This window comes from Oryzias latipes, chromosome 9 (genome assembly GCF_002234675.1).
Source record: "Oryzias latipes chromosome 9, ASM223467v1".
In the NCBI taxonomy this organism is placed as follows: domain Eukaryota; kingdom Metazoa; phylum Chordata; class Actinopteri; order Beloniformes; family Adrianichthyidae; genus Oryzias; species Oryzias latipes.
In genome coordinates this window covers 15128306-15149598 of record NC_019867.2, presented here as the reverse complement: position 1 = coordinate 15149598, position 21293 = coordinate 15128306, and the positions used below count along the sequence as shown (strand labels likewise).

Below are 21293 nucleotides of genomic sequence, written 5' to 3'. Positions count from 1 at the left end.
GACTATATAGTTGGGTCAGGGCCGAAAAGCACACGCGGCTCACGTGTCTGATGAAGTGTCTGCCGTTTTTATCTGCTGGAGTCTGTCACTGCTGGACTGAAGTGTTGCTCTGGCATCCACGTCAATGGAATAACAAGCGACGGCCTTTATGAATGTTTCAGATGCTCTATTTACGGGCCCCTGCTGGGGCTCTTGGATCAAGTAGCAGTGACAGAGAGTGATCAGCTGAATGCAGCTTTAGGGGTGTTTAGTGGGATGATGCGGTTTAGCAAGAAAGCAGATTCCCTCTGGAGTGTTTTTCTCTGTTTATCAACGTTGGTTTGAACATGTCAGAAATGTTTGCAAGGAGTTCATGGTGACTTTTCGCTGCTTACTATTATAAAAAGAAGTTAGTGCAGCTCTACATTGGTGCTTCTTTTTGGTGCTGTAGAAAAGTCAGTGGCAGGTGGCTGATCATGCAACCAGCTTGTAGGGACATTTAAAGTAAACTAGACACATTAATATAATTTAGCAGGACAAGGCATAGTCAAAACCCTATTTTAGCTTCCAAAACACTTGATTATCTTTTGTAGAGTTTTTTTCTGAGCTAAATATGGCCAGAGTGCATCAAAAGGGGAACAGGCAGGGCAGAAAATGGACAAAGGGAGAAGAGGACATTGACCTCAGAATAGGTTGCTTGGGTTTCTGCTCCTCCCCCTCGCTGTCTGTCTCTCTCTCTGTGTGCTGTTACAAAAATAGATCCTTGGTCCTGTATTCTTCAGCCTGTGAACCCTGTGTTCTGTTTCTGGCTTTGGCAAAGGCCTCTAAAAAATAGGCAGTGCAGCCAAAAGAGGGCTTAGAGACTCAACAGTGTATAACTTCGTTTAGGACAGTGGGAGAGTAAGCGGTGTCTGTACCAAGTGTCGATTGCTGGTCAAAATGTAGTGTCACTGATAGTGCTTTGTCCGTTTGTCGTTCGTATATATTACTTCTTACTGTCTTTTGTTTGTTATCTCCCCCCCCCCCCCCCCCCCATTCTCTAGGGCACTCTCCATGGATATAGACACAGATTATGAGCGGCCCAATGTGGAAACCATCAAATGTGTGGTGGTGGGGGATAATGCAGTAGGCAAGACCAGACTAATCTGTGCCCGGGCTTGCAATGCCACACTCACACAGTATCAGCTGCTTGCCACCCACGTGCCAACCGTCTGGGCCATCGACCAGTATCGTGTATGCCAAGAGGTGGGAGAAAGCACACACACTGTAGAAAAACCCACTTAAAAATAAATATGGGCGCACTTCTTGTAATGTGTTGACATTTTGTTTAAACAAAGCATTTCTTTATAAACTTATCTTATGTATCTTAAAACACATTCTTTACGTTTCTTGTATTATTTACAATTAGGTTTGTTAAAAACTTGCATCAAAGTGAAGATGTTTGTCTTGACTACAGCAATACATCCCTGTTTTAGGTTCTGGAGAGGTCTCGCGATGTAGTGGATGAGGTCAGCGTGTCCTTGAGACTGTGGGACACATTTGGGGATCATCACAAAGACAGGCGGTTTGCTTATGGGAGGTAGGACACACGCACGCACACACACCCACATACACACACACCTACACACACACACACACACACACACACACACACCCACACACACACACAGCAACTGCTAGAACTTGGTTATTGACCTAATAACAGAGTTGCTGGATGAAAGCAAGAAGCTGCTTTATTGGTGATACATGTTGCTTAAATGCTGTCAAAAAATGTCACCTTTAATGACAAAAACCAAACAGACTATTAAACATTTGAATGTACAATTAATGCAGAGTAAAAAGGATCAACTAAAAACAAACAAACAAACAAACTGGGAAGTCAACGACCTTTGAAGCAGAATAAAAGGAATAGCCAAGAATTATAGCAACAAATAAATAATTCATCAATTATTTATTTCCCAATTTTTGTGCTGGTGTTATTCTTATCTTCATATGCATTTACTTAAAAATTGTTTATATTTCATTTGCACTTTTAATCAAAAAGTGCACAGTCATCATGTGCAAATTAAAGTGTACCCTCTGCGAGTTCTGTCAAGGTTGGTTGGGCACCTGTTGTGTAAGTTGTCACCTTGTCACCATTATGCAAAAGGTTTTTGCGTGACATTCTTTGTACCTTATGCGCTTGCTGGCTGCACGAGTTGAGTTTGTGGCTCAAATTTCCACCTCTGTTATGTTTATTCCCTGTCTGATGTCTCCATGTTTGCACAGAGGCATGTTGTAGTTGGTGCTTGCGTGCTGTGGTGTGTTTGTGTGTCTGTCCACTCAGTCAGCCTGCAGTCAGCTGATAAAAGCATGGTGCCAGCTCAGCTGTTTTCTCCCCTGCTGCCTCTCTGGCGTCACCAGCTCTAGGCATCATCTGCCTCTCCTGCTCGTCCTCCTCCTCCGGTTCTGTTCATCCATAAACTGGGTCGTGCCCTCTTTAAATAACTTTCGGACTCTGCTGCTCGACTTTGCCTCACCTTTTTTTCTTCTGCTGTGCCTCAACACCCTGTTACCCTTGAAACTTTGCTGCTGTCCTCACCTGTGTGCGTCTACGTCCGTTTAACATTAAAACATCATAGTTTCAAGACTGTCAGATGCTTTGACAGAAGTGGAACATTGTGTTTTGGGAAAAGCAATAATGGCTTTTGTAGGTCAGTTTAAACCTAATTGGAGCCAGCTTTTGTCCTAAAGAGCAGAACTCAGTTTATAAAAGTTTAAGGTTCCTTTAGGCTAAGAATGCACAACATGTATTATGACACCAACCTGGCAAAATCAACTTTACTGTTTAATTTTCAAGTAGGAAAACACACTGAATGAATGCTTTCAGATTTCATAAATCCTAACATGTTTTTCAGATTTATATTTCCATCTTTACGGACACAATTCTCATCTTCTTAATAAAAGCTATGCTTTTTATTCTCGCAGACTGGCCGCTTACAGCTCAACCATCAATCAGTGTCACAATTAAACAAAATTCTAGTTTCGAGTTTTTTGGTTGTTGTTTTAACATTTAAAAAATTAGTTTCCTCTTCAGCTCCAACGCTATCTGTTTGTCAGAGTTAATTTGGCTCACAGGCAGTGTGTGGAAATTGGTTTTAATATCAAACAACTGGTCAACGTAAGCTGCAGAATCCATTATTTTTGCTAATTGTATAAAATTATCAATGATAACACAATGACTTGACTTGGATGCAAAACCTGTCCACCTGGATATATATGCATACCTGTGGACTTTAGAAATATGCTGATTGATGGTATTTTTTTCATGCACATTGCAGAGGTCCTTCTGGATAAAACAAATCTGTCAACACTTCCATATTATATGTTCTAAGTCATGTCTAGCTTTCAGCTTTCAGCTTTACATCCATGTTAATATCCATGCAAAGTGCTAAATAGTATTACTTGTTAGTTCACAAACAGTGCAGTTTATGTTGTCACTAAGCCTGCCACCCAGGGGGAAGTATTTAAACTTAACTTGTGAAAACTTAGCCATGGTAATTATCCTTTTACAGAGTGTTAATGGCAGTTTTTGTTTACAGTGCTGTGATGTAATGCCAGCTTGTAGTAAAGTTGTTCTTGTTAGGCAAAAGTTGTAATTTTTGGTATTAGGATTTAAAAACTAGAACGGCACATGCAGTTCATAAAGTTGAGAGGGGGTGATAGAAGGGCCTTAGAAGATTTTCTTTTGAAACAGTTGTTTGTGTTTGTTAAGCTTCACCTAAATCCAATGTTAAATATTCAAATTAACAGTCTAAGAAAATTGCAATAATGATTTCTCTGTCATTGTGCAACATTCCATGAATAAAAGTTGATTAGTTTTTTATTGCCTTTTTTTGCATCCTACACAGAAATGTTAAAAACCGCTCTACAGTTTTAGAAAATAAAAGCCCTACAATGTACTGTTGATAACTAGAGCAGCACTTCAATAATGTGAGAAGCCTTTCTGGAAGACGTACATTTCCTGTGATTTGCTGCATTGTTGCAGAACAAGTTGATTTTTTATTTTGATCTTGTCAGTATTGATTTGGTGATAAAAGATCTTTTCTAATGACAAAGATCAAACAGTACCCAGAAATGCATTACTTTAAAACAGACACATGCACGAACTTGTTACTTAAATTTTTGAGGAACAGCTGCTATCTTCCTGCTCAAACACATCAGATGGGCTGGGGTGTGTTTGTGTATGTGTTTGTCCACCCTGGCCTATTCTTAGCCTTTTCCTTTGTTGTCTATGTTGCCTTTGAGGGTTTAGAAAGATTTATGCAAGAGTGGAAGAAAGATGAGCCACACAAATAACCAGCCCGGAGGTCCGCACATAGCTTTTGCATTGGCACTGTCCAGGCTTTGAATTAGATGAACAAGCCTCTTAAACACACACACATTGCAAAAGGTTTAACATTAACTGACAATTTGCTCAGTGAGTCAATTCTGATTTTTGTGGGTTTTGTTTTTTTGTAATCATTTCTGTTCTCTTTAACCCATCAAAGACAATATGACATTTTTGACTGACGCCTGTTCGTGACACAATAAATTGACTTCTTAAATGTGATCCCCAGTGTTCAATTAGCACAAACTAAAAAGTTTTCTACACCTTTTCTTTTTTTCTCTGTAGGTCTGATGTTGTGGTGCTATGCTTTTCTCTGGCTAATCCCAATTCCCTTCGCCATGTTCGCACCATGTGGTTCCCGGAGATCAAGCACTTCTGTCCCCGGACACCTATCATCCTGGTTGGCTGCCAGCTGGATCTGCGTTATGCTGACCTGGATGCAGTAAACCGTGCACGACGACCGTTAGCAAAGTGAGATGCGTTCCTTATCGGGCAATAAAAGACACTTATGTAATACTAGCACCTGTGGTTTCAGTTCAGACTGCATAGGTGTGTCAAGTTAATCAGTGGTCTGTTATTGTAACTGAGTAACTATAGATGAGGATCTGACACATTTTTTGCCCATTATTTCCCCTTTGTCTACAGTCTTTTCTTTAAAACCTCTATAAAAGTTTTTGTAAAGGACGGCTAGAATCTCAGTTTCTACTTTCTTTTTGCACTTGAATTTGTCAGTCATCTTATAATTATTTCTTTTTGACTCACAGGCCCATCAAACCTACAGATATTCTTCCTCCGGAGAGAGGCCACGAGGTGGCAAAAGAACTTGGCATTCCCTATTATGAAACCAGTATTGTTGCCCAGTTTGGAGTCAAAGATGTATTTGACAATGCCATCCGTGCTGCCCTTATTGCTCGCAGACATCTACAGTTTTGGAAGTCACACTTAAAAAAAGTTCAACGACCCTTACTCCAAGCCCCTTTCCTACCTCCACGTCCCCCACGCCCAATAGTGGGGATCCCTGATCCTCCCCTCACCAACGGTGAGGGACCGGATTCACTTTTCTGCCACCCTCTGTGTGCAGATGTTCTTTTCATCCTGCAGGATGGCTCCACTCATGTCTTTGCACACAAGGTTTATCTGGCAACATCCTGCTCCAAGTTCTACGACCTCTTCACTCTTGATATTGGTGGGTCATGTGCAAACTCACAGGGAGAAGAACAGGAGAACAGAGAAAATGTGGAGACTGTGGAGGAGGAGGAGCAGAGCAGACGTGGAGCCAAGGAGCAAGCTGGGCGCACCAAGAGCTTGGATATTGATAAAGATGGGGTTGATGGAGGAGTGAGGGACCTGTACAGACCCCAACTTCTGCAGCAGGGCTCTTTGAGGACTTCCCAGAGTGATAATGCGCTCCCATCTCGTGCTCAGTATTCACTGGGGGCGCAATGGACTGGGCGAGCACTTTCAGGATGGGGAAGGGGGTTCCTTAGTGTGTGTCTGGAGCATGTTGATGATCCAATGACTGGACGGCCACGACTCATGACTGTGGTAGAGATGGATGCACTTATACAGGAGGAACCATTTAAGGTGAAAAAACTATTAGTAAATGGACAATCAAATCACAATTTTTGAAAGATTTTTTTTCAACAATGTTGCTGACCTCTTCATATGTCACAATTTTAGGCAGTGCTGCAATACTTATACACAGGAAACTTGGATGAGGGCAGAGGCGATCTGATGCAAGTGGCAACCATTGCAGAGCTGCTTGAGGTGTTTGACTTGCGCATGATGGTGGCCAATGTTCTGAACCGAGAGAGCTTCATGAACCAGGAAATCACCAAGGCCTTTCATGTTCGCAGAGCCAACCGCATCAAAGAGTGTCTCAATAAAGGAACATTCGCTGGTAAATCACAGAGCCAAACATTGAGTGCCTCAGAAATCTCAGAAACATCGTTGTCATCACTTGTGAATTCTGCACAATAAATTTGATAGAATCAGTTTTTAAGTGTTTTTGCGTGCATGCTGTGAGAATTGTGGTGGGCCTCAAAGGCTGATATTAGTCTTATATGCTACAGATTCTTTCTGTCTCTGGAGATGTACTCTCTGAGTACATTTGGGTTTGATTTGCCATTGAGTAACTGCTATAAACATGTCTATTAATCTTACATTGACTTTGAAACTTTTTCAAAGCTATTTTTACTGTTGCATAAGTTGTTTGTTACATTTTTGAAGCTTGTTGTTTTGTCTGTCTTGTTTTGTGCTAGTGTGGCTTTGTGTTCCTCTGTTGGCTGTCTGCATGTTGTCGTGTCATTGTCAGCGTGATTTTTGAGCCAAACATCGCAATGGCTTCTTTGTACTCATTCTCTTTTCTAATTGCAACTGTAAAGGATTTAGTTCTTTATTTGTATGTATTTCATTGTTTACCACTTGCAAATGTGCACCACAAGTTTGTTTGCTTTAACGATAAAAAAAAAAGATGTGAAGTTTTGCTTTCACATATGATAATTCACCAACACAGTAACAGTTTTTTTCTGTCATATTGCCACTTTTTAGAAAAAAAGCACACAAAAATTACATCATGACCCCCAACTCTCCATCTGCTCTTCTTCCCTTATTCTGAGCCTGTCACATGCTCTGTCCCTCTGTCAATTTATCTCTCTGTCTGTCTACCTGTGTCCGTGTCTGTCTGCGTGTCTGTCTGGCCTTCTGTCTACTTGTGCGTGTCTGGTCGTCTGCCTCGTCTGTCTATCCCCCTTCTGTAGCTTGGGCTTCTGTGGCATTCCACGAGATGAACGCTCTTTTCCCACCTCGGTTTTAGATGTGGTGTTTCGACTGGATGACGGCTTCCTCCCAGCCCACAAGCCCCTGCTCATCTCCAGCTGTGACTGGATGGCTGCCATGTTTCGCGGGTCTTTCAGGGAAAGTTACATAGAAGAGGTGAGTTTAGACACACTTAATAGAGCCTTAAGATAGATTTAAGCTTGTTGCATCATCTATTGGTCTCAGAAAAAAAAGGAAATTGGGGTGGAGGTTGGTTAGATAAGGTTTATGACTTTGGTGATGCATTTATAAAATCATCTCACGCATTTACGTGCTGTGCCCCCCCCCCCCCCCCAACAGTGTCAAAAGGTTGCGCTCCTATCACTTTGGCCTACATACCTCTTGTTTCACTTCTACTTCTGATAAAAGCTCTGCATGTACAAGCTACTTGGTGCATTACTTGCATGAGCACATACATCTGCTTACAGGAGTGCATACTGAGGAAGGTCATGTGCACAACCTCAACCACACAGCAAATGCTTTTTGAGACCAGCTTTTTGTTGATCGTCAGAGTTGCTTCAATGTGTTAACCACATTGTCGCTAAAACCTTCTGCAAGATAGAAGGGCCTTTTTTTAGCAACTTTTTCCAGGAAGTGAGTTTGGTTACTTCAGATGTACTCCGTTTCTTGTGGCAGAGCATGTGCAGGGGATCTGACCTGACCACAAAGGAACTCATAGTCTGTCTCCAAGCTGAGGCTCTTTGGACTTTGTTACACAACCAGATCCCATAGATTAAATTCAGGGCGTGTAGGTTTAGGTTACTAAGGATCAAGCTCTTAGAAGAACTGGATTTCCGTTAGCATTTCCTCCGAGAAGGGATTTAGCTCCAGAACAAACCGCAAGGGGGAGTTTAAATGTCCATTGCAGTTCAATGATGCTGATGGTAAAAATAAAATATTAGCAGTATTTGGAGGAGAAGTAAAATTTGCAGTTGGGCTGCTATTTTTATGGTTACTGTAAACAGTAATTGTTATGGGATTTTTTTATTATGCTTAAGAAAGCAGGTGCTCTGGATAAAAATCCTTAGAGTGATGACACATTGTAAAAAAAAAACAGATTAAGATTTATTTTCTTAATGTTCAAATGTATATCCATAAATGGTTCTGGCTCTTTAGACTCTACAAAATTCTTTCAGTGATAATTAGCAAATTTGGTTTAATATGCCAGAAGAAACACCATCTTACACTTGGTAAATGGCGTATACTTATATAGCGCCTTTCTTCCTACAAGGACAAAGCGCTTTACAGTCACAGACCCATTCACCCATGCACACACACATTCACACACTGGTGGCGGCTCCGCTGCCAAACACAGGCGCCTGCCTACCACCAGAGGCAAGGGTTGGGTTCAGTGTCTTGCCCAAGGACACTTCGACTCATGGGCGTGCAAGGCGGGAATCGAACCTGCAATCTTACGATCATGGGTCGACCGCCCTACTGCTGCACCACGGCCGCCCCACTTCAATTTAAGGGAAGTGAAAGTTTTAGTGTGGCAAATGCAAAAACATTTTGCTAAAATAAGATTGATTTTACAAAATCCGGCCTAAAACAAACTCAGCTTGTTGAGACAGAAAATCTTTGCAGAACAACGTCAAAAAATGAGGAAGATTTGAGGAACAAAAAAAGCACAAATAATATCAACATTTTTCTTTAAAGTTTTTCAGCTCAAATTGATGTTAGCAGGGACTATAAAAATAATTCTTAAAGTTTTCTTATATAGTTTTTTTTCTTATTTTTTATCAGATTTTTCAAATATCTTTTAAACTAACATTCAAAAAATTGAGTTTTTTTCCTCCATGAAGCATATGGTTCATCTATTGAAGCAAGTAAAGCTTTAAAAAAACCTTGTCTGTGGACATTTTCAAGGCAACGAAAGACTAATTATGTCGTATTGAGCATCAGGATTAAGTAAGTAATGTGTGTATGCTGTCACCATGTAACTGTGCTTCTTAGGGGAGTACCCGGTATTCTTTGGATATCAAAAGAGGTTGTGCATGCTTCTCCTTTAGAGTACAGAAACAAAATGATCTGGATCAAGTTTTCTTTATGTTAAGAAGGTATTGGCAAGCATTCTCTTGAGCGATGCCTTTTTTCTGTAATAATCATTTGCTGTAGACTTCCTCCAGTTTTTTTTTAATCTATAATTTTTACTTCCTAATGGATGCTTTTTTGTTTCTTCCATAGACTGTAAAAACAATGGACTAATCAAGGTGTAACGTCACCCTTAGAAAACGCCTTACATCTGGCTCTTACGGAATGAGGCACAATCCCTCACCATTGCTTCCTGATACGGGCACCGCCATGTTGAAACCAGTCGACAATGATTGGTCCGAGTAGCTCTGAATCATCGTATCTATGGCAATGGCGACAGTAGTTGCCATAGATACAATGATTCAGAGCAACTCGGACCAATCACTGGTATCTAAGTGGCGGAGCCCATACCAGGAAGCAATAGTACTTCCTATTTGAGAACATGAGAAGGGAGGGGTTGAGCTGCCCATTGTTTTTACAGTCAGTTATTTCTTCCTTCTGGACATTGCCTTTGTTAGTTACCCCAACTACATGTCACATGAATTTAAAGCAAATTTCATCAGGAATTTTCGCTCTGAACAAACACACACGTGATGTAGACAAAACTTCCAATAACCATTTGAACCGCAATGATTGCAGGCTGAAAGTCGAAGAGCATATATCACTGCAAAGGATAAGCCTCATCTGTGTACTGCATTGTCACTGTGTCTGTGTCCACTCATTAACAGTTCCTGTCTCCAGCTGGAGCTCCAAGCCCTAGAGACCCCCCTTGTCTTGGTGTTGTGTCAATTTTTCTATTCTAACAAGAGGTCAGGGCAAGTTGACATTCTCCTAATTGGTTTTGAGAGTGGAAGCTAGAAAGTACACAGGGGGTAACTCAAAAGTGCTCCTGGAGGGGTCAGGTCATTACAGTCATAAACATTTAGCTTCCTTCTTTCTGTGGATTCCACTTCCGGACCTGCTGTTGCATTGGTATCGGCCAAATGTACAGTAATTAAACTGTAAAAAAATTAATAGCCAGGAGGACATATACTAAATTTTGAAGTAGTAAAATCAAAATTTTCCAATTTTTAATGTCTTGCCTCATTTAAATTCCCTCTCCAATAATCTTTTCCCAGTGATCTTTCAACTATGATTATTCAATTTTTAGGCAAAATCAAAAAGCCTGCGTCATTTTCTAGAACACAGTTTCTGCAGAGGAGCTGTAGTTCATTAAATATTCACCTCTGGGCGGGACTGTGGGCATGGAGTAAGCCTATGTTCATTTCCCCAAATCCCTTTGTTTACACTCTCTCCCACTAGTTTACATCCCCTCACAACCTCAAGCTAACATTAGCGGTGCAACAAAAATGACAAGCAATATTGGAGCAATCCAGTCATTCGGATTCGAACCAGATATCAGCTCAGACAGGGAAAACAAAGACGTACATGATCTATTTGTCTACAAGTGGATGCACTAAAATGGAGTTGAGCTGGGAGCTTGTGGCCTGCCGGTTGCAGTTTGTATTAACAAGCTTTTTCAAACTGCATTTTTTTTCTCTACCTCTGATTCACCACAATTTGAATAAAGAAATACTCAGAAATGCAAATTTAGTCTTAGTTTTCTTTATACAAGTCGTCCATCATAAAACTTTTTTTAACAAAACAAGCTAAAAACACCAAAAACACAATTTTCATTGAAGTTGGTAGGTGTTTAAAGTTTTTTTTATTGGTGGTGGTGAAAACTAAACTGCTACCCATAAATCATATTCCATCACATTTTATGGCTGGTTTGTGTAGATCTGAGTTTTGTGATTAAAACATAACCAATAAAAGTGAGAATCTTAAGATTTCTCAGGTGTGGCAGTTCCTAATGTTCTTTGAAACACATTCAAGTGAGGCACGCGTCTTTTCATACTCGGGATGTTGTGAGATTTTGAGTCAGTGACGACGTCTGTTGTCCCCACAAAGTGCTTTCTCCTTAGCCAGCATAAATCGCAGTGGGGCCAGAAGACTATCCCCTCTATTTACCTCTACTGATTTAACTGTTCTTACACACATGGCCTTAAATTCAAGCAAATAGTTTTTCTTCTTCCAAACTTCTCTTTTTTTCTGACTCTTCAGGTGTCCATTCCAAACACCAGTACAGCCTGTATGCGCGGAGTGCTGGAGTTTCTTTACTGTGGTCTTTTGACTCCCTGTCCTGGTTTGGAGCCCATGGAGCTAATTGTACTGGCCAACCGCCTGTGCTTACCACGCCTTGTCGCCCTCACTGGTGAGGAATTATTTAGGGAACATTAGAATTTCTGTAGCAAATGCTAACAGATCAAACATAGAGGTAATGAGATGGAACACAGTTTTTTTTTTTTTGTAGAATGTTAATGTGGAGATCCAAAGTATCTGTCTGTTAATACTTCAGACGTTCTAGTTGTAAGGCTAACAATTACTATAAATTAATGTCAGGAATGCTGATGTACTGACACAGCAGTTTATGTAAATGACGCAAACTGAAAATGTTTCTATGATTTTGTGATATTTCAGAACAGCATGCTGTGGATGAGCTTCTCCAGTTGGCAGTTAAAGGTGTTGACATTGATGGACAGGTGTTGGCTTACCTCGAGCTTGCACAGGTCTGTCTCTAACTTGTTTCCAGTCCATTGTTGTTGTTTTTTTTAAACTGTACTGATATTGAAGTTGGTTGGTACTTTTTTGGCTTTTAATGAAAATATCAGATAATGCTTGTTCATAGTAACCTACAGGCAATAAAACTGCATTCACTCTTTAATCGCTTTTTTCTGAAAATGTTCTTTTGGGTCTAAATGGCTTTGTCTTCTTTCTTAATTGCAGCAGTGACTCATATTATTATTATTACTTTGCTTTTCACAGTTCCACAATTCCAAACAGCTCTCAGCTTGGTGTCTCCACCACATCTGCACTAATTATAACAGCATCTGCCGCAAGTTTCCCAAAGACATGAAGGCCATGTCTCCAGGTATTTTTAAAAAAAAAGAAAAAAGATAAAGCAGAATCATCAACATCAAATGTGTTTTTCCCCTCTTTTTTTAAACCAAAGAGTCTGTCAGGTACAAAATATACATCCGAATATTTCACAAAGATTCACCCGCACTAACCTCTGCATGAATATTTCCTCATTTCCACAGAGAACCAGAAGCATTTTGAAAAGCATCGATGGCCTCCTGTGTGGTTCTTGAAGGAGGAAGACCGGTATCTTCGTTCTCAGAAGGAGCGTGAGAGGGAGGAAGAGATCCTGCGCAAGCAACACACCAAACGAGGCTGGTGTTTCTGGAGGCATCCGTCTTCCTCTCCACACATCTCTTAAAAAGCTTTTGCTCACTGACGTCTTCACCCTGTTCTGGATCATTGCATAAAGAAAATGCTAACTCCTCATCTATGTATACATATGTATATATATATTTGAGGATGGCCCTGAGTGCTGGAGTGACTGCTCTCAGTGCTAAGATGCCTGAATGTTAGCATGTTTGGGAGTGTGTATGTAAATTTTGATAGCATGGATCACCACTTGAGTGCAATTTGCTATGTTGTGTGAACTAATGTAAACTCTGCTGGAGGGTATGTGCAAAAGGTGTGTGAGTGTAAGTGTGTGTTTTTGTGACTCGAGTGATGCTTCCAAGTTGTGGGCTTCCCAGATGCCCCGATCCATAAAAGCCTGTAACACTGCAGTGCAACTCCTCATCCCTCCAGTAGCACTTTGTCCCCCCACCAGTACTTAAACGGTTGCAACCTTTGAGTGATTGGACTGGGAGCAAGGGCTCTAATTCTCTCTCAGTCCCCTAGTCTCCATTCTTCACATTGACCTTAATGACTTTTACACACTGACCACTGCAGGTCCCTTTTGAAGGGGCTTATCTCTGCCTTCACTTCTGCAAAGACTGTTAGCTTACAAACACAAGTCCATGCTCATGATCCACTATTTTAAAGCCAGCATTAAACTCACAAGAGCTTAAACTGACATGATCCTATTGCATTAATATTCAATGTTTTTAACTACATTTGTCTGTATTCTTTGACATTGTGTTTAGATGAATTACTAGTAAGAAGTGAATGATGTTCATTGCAGCCACAAATATGAATTTGTTAGGCTAACTTTAACACTTTTTTCAGGCCTGCCACCTCCTCTTCCTTCCATACAACACACTAGCTAGAAAAAAGAGCAAAACACAAGCTGTTCTCAGTGACTTGATTAGAACAAACTTCTCTCACATAGCCACTTGACTATAATGTTAGGGTTAAACAGGCAAGCAAGCCTTACTTGATTTTCTTTTTTTTTTTTGCCACGGACGACGATGGCCCAGTATTAAACGTCCACAACCACTAGGCTGCTTCAAAGCACCTAAGCCAGCCTGCCTTTACACCCCTGTATCCTCTAGGGGCAGCAATGCTCAGGGCCTTGCCACTAATTCAACAGGAGTTTTTATTTTATTTTATTTTTATTTTTTTGGATAACAATTTTTTAAAATTTGTTTTACGTAGAATACCACCTTAAGTCCACGCAGTGTCAAAAAAACAACAAAAAATAACAAATACGCAAAAAAAAAGGATAAAAATAAAAACATACTGTAAGCTTATAACAACAGAAAACAACTTTTACTGGACTCTAAACACCAAAGCTGTAGCTCTTTTAAGTTAAAAAGAAATATATATATATATATCTTCTGTCTTCAGTTGTGGATGACGTGTGAGGAAAGATGAGAGTAACCTTTAGAAGAACACAGCAGTTTGAGGACATATTTGAAGTCGTGTCAGGAGAAATGGGTCACTGCGAGACATTGCCTTCCTCCCTGTTAGCCGGGGTTGAAAGTGGTGCTTAAGATGCGTCGACATAGTATTTTAAATGAGCATTCATCAACATGCTTAGTATAGTATTGAGTCTTTAAACATCTTCTTTCTAGTTGCTCGCTGATTACCTGTTGAGTTTGTTTGAATCATTTTTAGTCAGTCGGTAGGAGTACATTTCTTGTCTTAGATGAGGGTTTTTGATTTTCTCCTTTTTTTTTTCCTACAGAAAACAGCACAGGTGTGTTTCAATAGGTGTTTTACAACAAGCAATTTAAGCAAATTATTTTATCGTTGTATTTTAATGGTGCTAATTTATTTGGGCTTTCATACTGAATGTGAACAAAAAACACAAGATGTTTGGTGGAAAAAGTTTCTATTGTTCCATTTGTGGGTTTGGGCCCCTCAGCTTCACTCAGGCAAATGGAGGAGGCGTACTGTGTGAAGACATGTGGTGTGTTCCGCAGTTTTCCATTGGAGGTGCGTAAAGTAATTTTCAGTTACCAGAATAGAAGCATCTCTTGAGGCCCAAGTGAGGACTGAGCTGATTCATCTCTCAAAACAGTAAGGTTGACGAGAAAGCAAACAAGTCCCAGTTAACATTAGGTGCATCCTACATATTCTGGAAGGATTCCATTAGCCGTTATTAAGAGTGAAGCACTTTGCTAATTTAGAAAGAAAGGCAGAGAGAAGAGAGAGGAAAAAGGATTGATGTTTGTTTCTTCCTGGTCCTTCTAATGGTTAAGCTTCTATTTTTAGTCCCTGTGCCTTATATTTGCACTAAAGAAAAGGTGGAATTTTGGCAGCATGTTGCCTAAAGCCTGCAGGCAGGTTCTGCAGTGACTGATGTGACAGACTATGCCACATCTGGGAGGAAAAAATAAATCTGTGTTGCATCATCCACTCTAAAACATAAACCCTCCTTAAGGAGATTTAAGACAACCTTAGTAATGCTTAACGCTTTAGGCTAACTTTATAATCCTATCAATTCAAGTCCTTCTCATAGGGTTGTTGATGGTTTTCTGATCATATAACCTTAGATTGGGACTTACATTGTGGCTGGAATGATCTACTGAGTGGGTGATGAAGAGGGCAGGGTTTTCCATTTAGGTGAAATTCGAATCATCAGTTCTGTGAAAGCCCAACTTTTTCGTTTGCACTGGGTGGCCTGTGCGCTGGGCAGGTGCAACTATTTTGGGAACGGGGTTAACTTGCATGGTGGTCGAACTTTGTTGGTGTGGCATTGGTGTTGTTATGCACTTTCTTCTTTGTGGTAGCTTCCTGTTGTTAGCATGAATTTTTATCCTCACGTCAGTCTGCTCTTGAAGCTGATGTTCGTAGCATGACTTTTCTTCCTGAAAGTATGTTTTCCTTTCCCAGAGTAACAGGCCTCACCAGGCTTCCTTAAGGCCTTGTTGATGCCGAGCCTCACAGCAGCTGTTTTATCCTGAGTGGCTTTATGCATGTTTAACTCAGCACCACTTGAGGTAGCATTATTGCTGGGACATTTAAAGACATTAGCTTGATAGGGATTTGTTACCGCACTGTTTGCTCTTTATGTAGCTAACGCAACAGATGAGGTCCATAACTAACATTTTTAGAAGCAGTAAAAATCTGATGTTTGAAGTGATGTTTTTAATGATTAACAGAGAAGTTTGTTGGCATTTAGTTTGCACAAACCAGCTGGAAATTGGGGAAAAAGCACGGCTGCATCCTGTCCAGGAAACTTTTTTTTAACCTTGAGTGTTTAGAATGCAGAAAATGTCTACAACTGATGAGAAAAAAAGAAAACAAATCAAAAAGCCCTGATTTATTGCTAAACAAAGACAAAAAAAAGTATTTTTCTTCCAACTCTCAGTATTTGATCCACATTTACTCGAATATGCCAAAGTTACATCTTGTTGCATTGTAATGTAAAACGCAGGTTTATGGGATAGGTATTGCATTTTTATAGTGTTTTTTTATGTCATCCTTTTATACTGCCCTATTACTTTAGACAGAGCTGTTCTTCCTTTCTTTCTTTTATTTTCCAGGCCTGATATTCTTACTTATTTGTGAGGCCTAGTGACTGAGAAAACAACGCTGTTTGAAGACGTTGGTGTCTTCTCTCCTGTGCCTTCAGTGAAGTTTCAGCTTGGAACTGGTTGGCTGCACTGCTGTGTGTGTAGCTGTCTGGGCTCAAATTCAGATGTCAGTTAAGCCAAGAAATGAAATAAAAGCAGTTAGCTTTTGTCGATGCAGAGTGTCTTAAATTTCCAGTAAACTGGCTTTCGATTTTTAGGATCTAAAGTCACTGACTAGATAATACTTCCAGTGCTAACATGTTGAGCTTTACCTAGTCCAGTTTTAGCATTGTTTATGATAAAGCTACGCAATAGACCGAATGAGTTTTCAAATGACCAAGAAACCCAGCAAACCAGCTGTCTGCACTTTTCCAGGTGCCTGCACTTTTATTATGTAGCCTAATATTTTTATTCTGTCTTCATATTGACTTCTTTTTCTTGAGCAGCAATGAAATATCAATTTTATCGTGTTGTTTCTTTCTTTCAAAGCCAAGCTCTGCTGTTATTGTTTCTTTTTGCTTCTACTTCAACTTATTATCTTGCAATCGTACACAGAGTCAGAGTACTGTCAGCTGAATCTGTGAACATGTTGGATTTAAAGGCAGAAATGACCTGTGACAGATGTAGGTTTGATGTTTTTAAGGAAATAGGAATTATTACAAACAACACAGTGTTGAAAAATATCATATACACATATAGAAATACCCCCCACTGGCTAAAAAGTCACAACATTGTACCTATTTACCATGTTAGTGTATACAAAACTTAGCTAATAGCTTGAATGCACGGGCTGTCATTTAACACATAAGGTGTAATTATACTTTGGCCTGTACTGTAATTTTTAGGTGGATCGTACAAACTGTATAATACTGTTACGCTTTTATTTTTCTTTGATTTATTAGAGTGTTCTTTATATTCACTGTCTTATTGCTATAATGTGTTATTCATAAAGTTGTGTTTATTAAACGTTAAAAGAAAGAGCACACTACACTCACAAATTATTAAGGGCTTAAAAGAAACAATCAGAATGTTTTGCTGCTGTTGCAAAAAAAAAGAAAAAAAAGTTTTAAAAATTAAGATTTTGTAATATTTTTCAACCACTGTGATTTTTACAAAATTAAAAACAAGATATGTAAAGACTTTCTTTTTTTTTTTTGCCATTTCAGTATTTTGATGTTGGACTTGAATTTTATTAAAATTGTTAATCCTTTGGACTTCTTGTCTCATTTTTTGCACAAATTTGCTTTTTTTTTTTTTTTAGCCTGTTTGTATACTTTACATTAGTTAAGTTTTCAATATCTGCACTGTGATGGAATGGCGAAATGTCCCGAGTGTACTCCGCCTTCGGCCTTTAGTAACTGGGTAGGCTCCAACAACCTCATGTACCTAAAAGGGAACCATTTAGAAAATAGATGGAGGGTCAACATCTGAAACAAAGAAGGAATGTTGCTGCAACCATTTCCTGGGCATTTTGCATATATACCCAAAACTATTTCCACAGTTGTTTCATGTATTTTTCTACAATTATGTTCTTTGCTATACAACATCAATGATTTATCACAGGAAAGAATGCGGAGCATGAGTCACTGCAAAAAAAGTCGCTTTCATTTACGCTACTTGCTCAAAAGACAATCTCCTATTTTAAAATGTCTTGAATAAAAGGTATTAAGACTTCTTCTGTATAAACAGTGATTTATATCAAATACAAATACAAACAGGATTGATGAAACAAAACAAGCAGGACTTCAATTTTTCCTGAGTTGCCCTTCAATAGACTGGTGTTCTGTCCAGGACGTACCCCGCTGTCATCCTCCAGTAGCTGGGCAGGCATCAGCAGCCCCATGTTAGACTATCAGAAGATGAATAGATGGATGCATGGATTGATGGAAGAAGCAGATATTATAGAAATGACAAGGTAATGTAAATTGGAAAAAGTTAATCTAGGATTTTATTTAAAAGAGCAAGCCATGATCAGATTTGCTTGTTCATCATGACTTATGGGGAATTTATCACCTAAACTTTGATGCAGCTGCGCCACCTAGTGGTATTTTACACATTAACATGTGAAAAATATCGGGAGAGGGCAACATTTCTTCACAGGTTGCTGATTACACCAGAAAAAATTGCACAAATACTTTTCTTTCTGTTTTATGATTTTACATCCTCTTAAGATATTTAAGGACTTATAGACTTAACCTATATCCATCTCCACGTGGCTCTTCATGCATCGTCTCCATCGACACACTGTGAGCTCACTCTTTTATTAAAAGTGTGGTAAAGGATCACAGCAACCCACAGTGATGTGGGGGTTGCCATGGAAAGTTTTCCAATGTGGCCAGTGACTGATAACTGCGGAGGAGGACCAAGGAAAGCTGGCGACTGCAAAGAGTAAAACATAAAACACGCCGTTTTATGACGAATGTGAGTCTGTTATAGTCCCACTCATCTTACATTTTTGGAAAAGCATGATAGGCACACATCTGGCCTGCATCCTTTTAATAGACATTGTGGTACACAAGAGTTTTCTTTCATTACCTGTGAGATGAATTAATTTTACAAGCTTTTTGCATCAGGAATTAAATGGTCACCAGCATTGGTTTGAATGCTGATTATAGAGCTACTTTGTAGGTCTGAGCAGTGGGTTGTGTTCAGATTTCCCACAAACCCTGCCCCTGTCTCTGTGCCAAAACATCATGGAGCACGATTTAAGACAGAGACGAACTGACATCACCACATCTGGGTCTCATTTCCCCAAAGTTCTCTTGGGTGAACATCATATGTGTTGAATTCAGTTTGGAGTTAAAGACAAAAGAGTCAGAGGAAGCTTTAGGAACGAGAAAGAGGCAAGTATGGCCCTATTTTACCATTGACTAAACTTTTTAGTCATACTAAATAAAAAAACTAAAGTTTTCATAAGCCTCAAAGACATAATAACACATAAACTTATATGTTAAATTTACACAAATGACCAAATGCACAAACGTTCACAAGAAGACACAAATTAAAGTTTATTTTATATCTTAAAAAAGGCGGATGTCTTTTAAAAGAAATAAACTATCTTGTCTTAAATGTCTCTGCAATGCAATTAAAGAATAAAAGAACAATCTGCTGAGAAACGCAATTACTTTTGTGTCTTCAGTGTTGAGAATGCCCACTTCATATATACATAGTGCATAGACACACACAGTGACTCACGTGTGTGAACTGTTACACACACTCAAGCCCAAAGGAGAGATATCTCAAGGCTGTTGTGAAGGCACATAGCTGAGCAGTGACCTCACCTGAGTCTGATGGGAAGACTCATGTGAAAATCTCTGACTTCTTCTGTCTCTTAAAGGCAAACGTGCACATGCTCAGGCACAATGTGCCGCTGTACTCTGCCCATGCCTAATCTCTCTGCCTTAAACTAATATTTTTTTTTCCAGTTTTGGCACATGTCTACAAAAGTGTTCTTCTTTTATCATTGGTGTCTGGCACTGTAATTGATCTTGACTGTCTTGCAAAGGAACATCTTTAAGTTAATTGCCACAAGTTGCTGACAGATTTGTGATTTTCCCTGTCAGATGAATAGGTGAACATAACAGGATCATCTTTTGGGAGTGGTGGAACTTTCCTCAGTTCCACAACACTCCAACATTAACCTTTTTGTCCTCATAAAACACCATGTCGCTCCTCTACTGAGCAGAACAGTAGAGCTGAAGCTGTGAAATACATTCACATTCTCTTTTTGTTTGTATCTTTAAATTGCAAACAAAAAGAGCAGAGATGGATGTTTGTAGTTTTCAGGAGTTGCAGCAATATGTCAAACTCTTTCCATCATGGAAGAGGAAGTATCTTTCTTTGGACAGCTCCTTCCACAGCAGAACCTAAAATAGAGCCAGCCATCTTTTTATTACTTTGTTCACCCTCTTTATGTCACTTACTGTGATGCTCCCACAACAGATGACTGTCGATGTGAATGCATTCTTCACAGAGGATTTGGTGAAGATATCAAACATCGGCCTTGAAGGTCTGAACTTCTTTAAGATGTACAGCTGGAGTGTCTAAACATTTTACAAAGAGGGCCAATTGACCTACATTCTTAGAACCCTTATAATAACATTACATGCAAATGAACATTTAACTTTATTTTTAATGAGATACTTTATATTTCTCCTCATAAAAGAGAAATACATTTAAATGCATTTGACTAAAATTACAGTAAGATTGCCCCTCCTAAAACTTGGGTTCGATCCCCAGGGCGTACAGTGACCCAAAAATCCAGCTGCCTATCTGGGTCTCCCATTGCCTTAAAAATACAAGGTTGAGTCAGGAATGGTATCCGGTGTAAAAAAAACTCTCTGCCAAACCAGGGAGATCAGGTAAAGCTTATTCCCTACGGCGACCCTTGACGGGATGGGCCGAAAGGTGAACAATGGTAGTAAATTTCTGATTTGAATTTACTGAGTTGTTAACACAGGTTTTTAACAGCTTATAATTTCGCCAAACACAATCAAAAAAATCGTACACACAGTTCTTTAAAAGTGCAATCAATGATGGGAGCTTGCGGGCCGATAGAAATTTAAATGTGGCCCACATTTGGCCAACAGGCTGGACTTTAGACATGTCTCATGTCTGCTTTCTTCTGTCTTAAAAAATAGAATCACTGGTGCATTTCCAGTCCAGCCTTTTATCCATGTAAAGCCTACCAGTGGTATTTGTCTACTACCTTAACTTACTTGCTGTAAAAGATTTAAAAAACAAAGGTATCATGGAAAACCTTTACTATCCTCTGCATTACACAGTAACAGTCATTAAGAGCCTTCTCCAGAATGACTCTAACACTGAATGATACAGGAGACTTTTCCAGTCCACAGCATTCCAAAGAATGTTGGAAAAGTAGTAAAAACAACTTCTAATTTTCCTTCATTCATTAAAAAAGCACTTTTTGTAAAATCGGATTGATTTACATGACATGTCTATGAGACATATTATTTAAAGTATCCAGAAATTAATCAGTAACCATTCGTGATAGTAGTAATTATTTAACCACAAGTTATTTCAAAATCAGCATTAAAAGCATAAATCTACTACTGCTACTACTAATGGATGCACATCGTAAGCGTCTTGAGCGTCTGGAAAAGTGCAGAAAAATCCAATTCATTATTATTATTTCTTTCTTTTCGAAAGAATTTTCCAAAGACGTTTTCTTCTTTCTTTTGGATACCTGTGCTAACTTACTAGGACTATACAGACACTAT

At 39.5% G+C, this 21293-nt stretch overlaps 1 protein-coding gene across 5 annotated transcripts in view; it reads left to right on the top strand.

Annotated features, from left to right (window-relative positions):
- Nucleotides 1-17267, top strand: part of LOC101161977 (rho-related BTB domain-containing protein 2) — a 37467-nt gene extending 20200 nt beyond the window's left edge. For all 5 annotated transcript variants that reach the window (XM_023958533.1, XM_023958532.1, XM_020706002.2 and 2 more), the window contains 10 exons: nucleotides 1023-1224; nucleotides 1455-1558; nucleotides 4634-4819; nucleotides 5113-5932; nucleotides 6029-6248; nucleotides 7164-7282; nucleotides 11300-11450; nucleotides 11717-11805; nucleotides 12062-12167; nucleotides 12337-17267. In XM_023958533.1, coding sequence (XP_023814301.1) covers nucleotides 1033-1224; nucleotides 1455-1558; nucleotides 4634-4819; nucleotides 5113-5932; nucleotides 6029-6248; nucleotides 7164-7282; nucleotides 11300-11450; nucleotides 11717-11805; nucleotides 12062-12167; nucleotides 12337-12515 — 2166 coding nt within the window. In that variant the 5' untranslated portion in view covers nucleotides 1023-1032 and the 3' untranslated portion in view covers nucleotides 12516-17267. The remainder of the gene's footprint in view (nucleotides 1-1022; nucleotides 1225-1454; nucleotides 1559-4633; nucleotides 4820-5112; nucleotides 5933-6028; nucleotides 6249-7163; nucleotides 7283-11299; nucleotides 11451-11716; nucleotides 11806-12061; nucleotides 12168-12336) is intronic.
- The last annotated feature ends 4026 nt before the right edge of the window (nucleotides 17268-21293 follow it).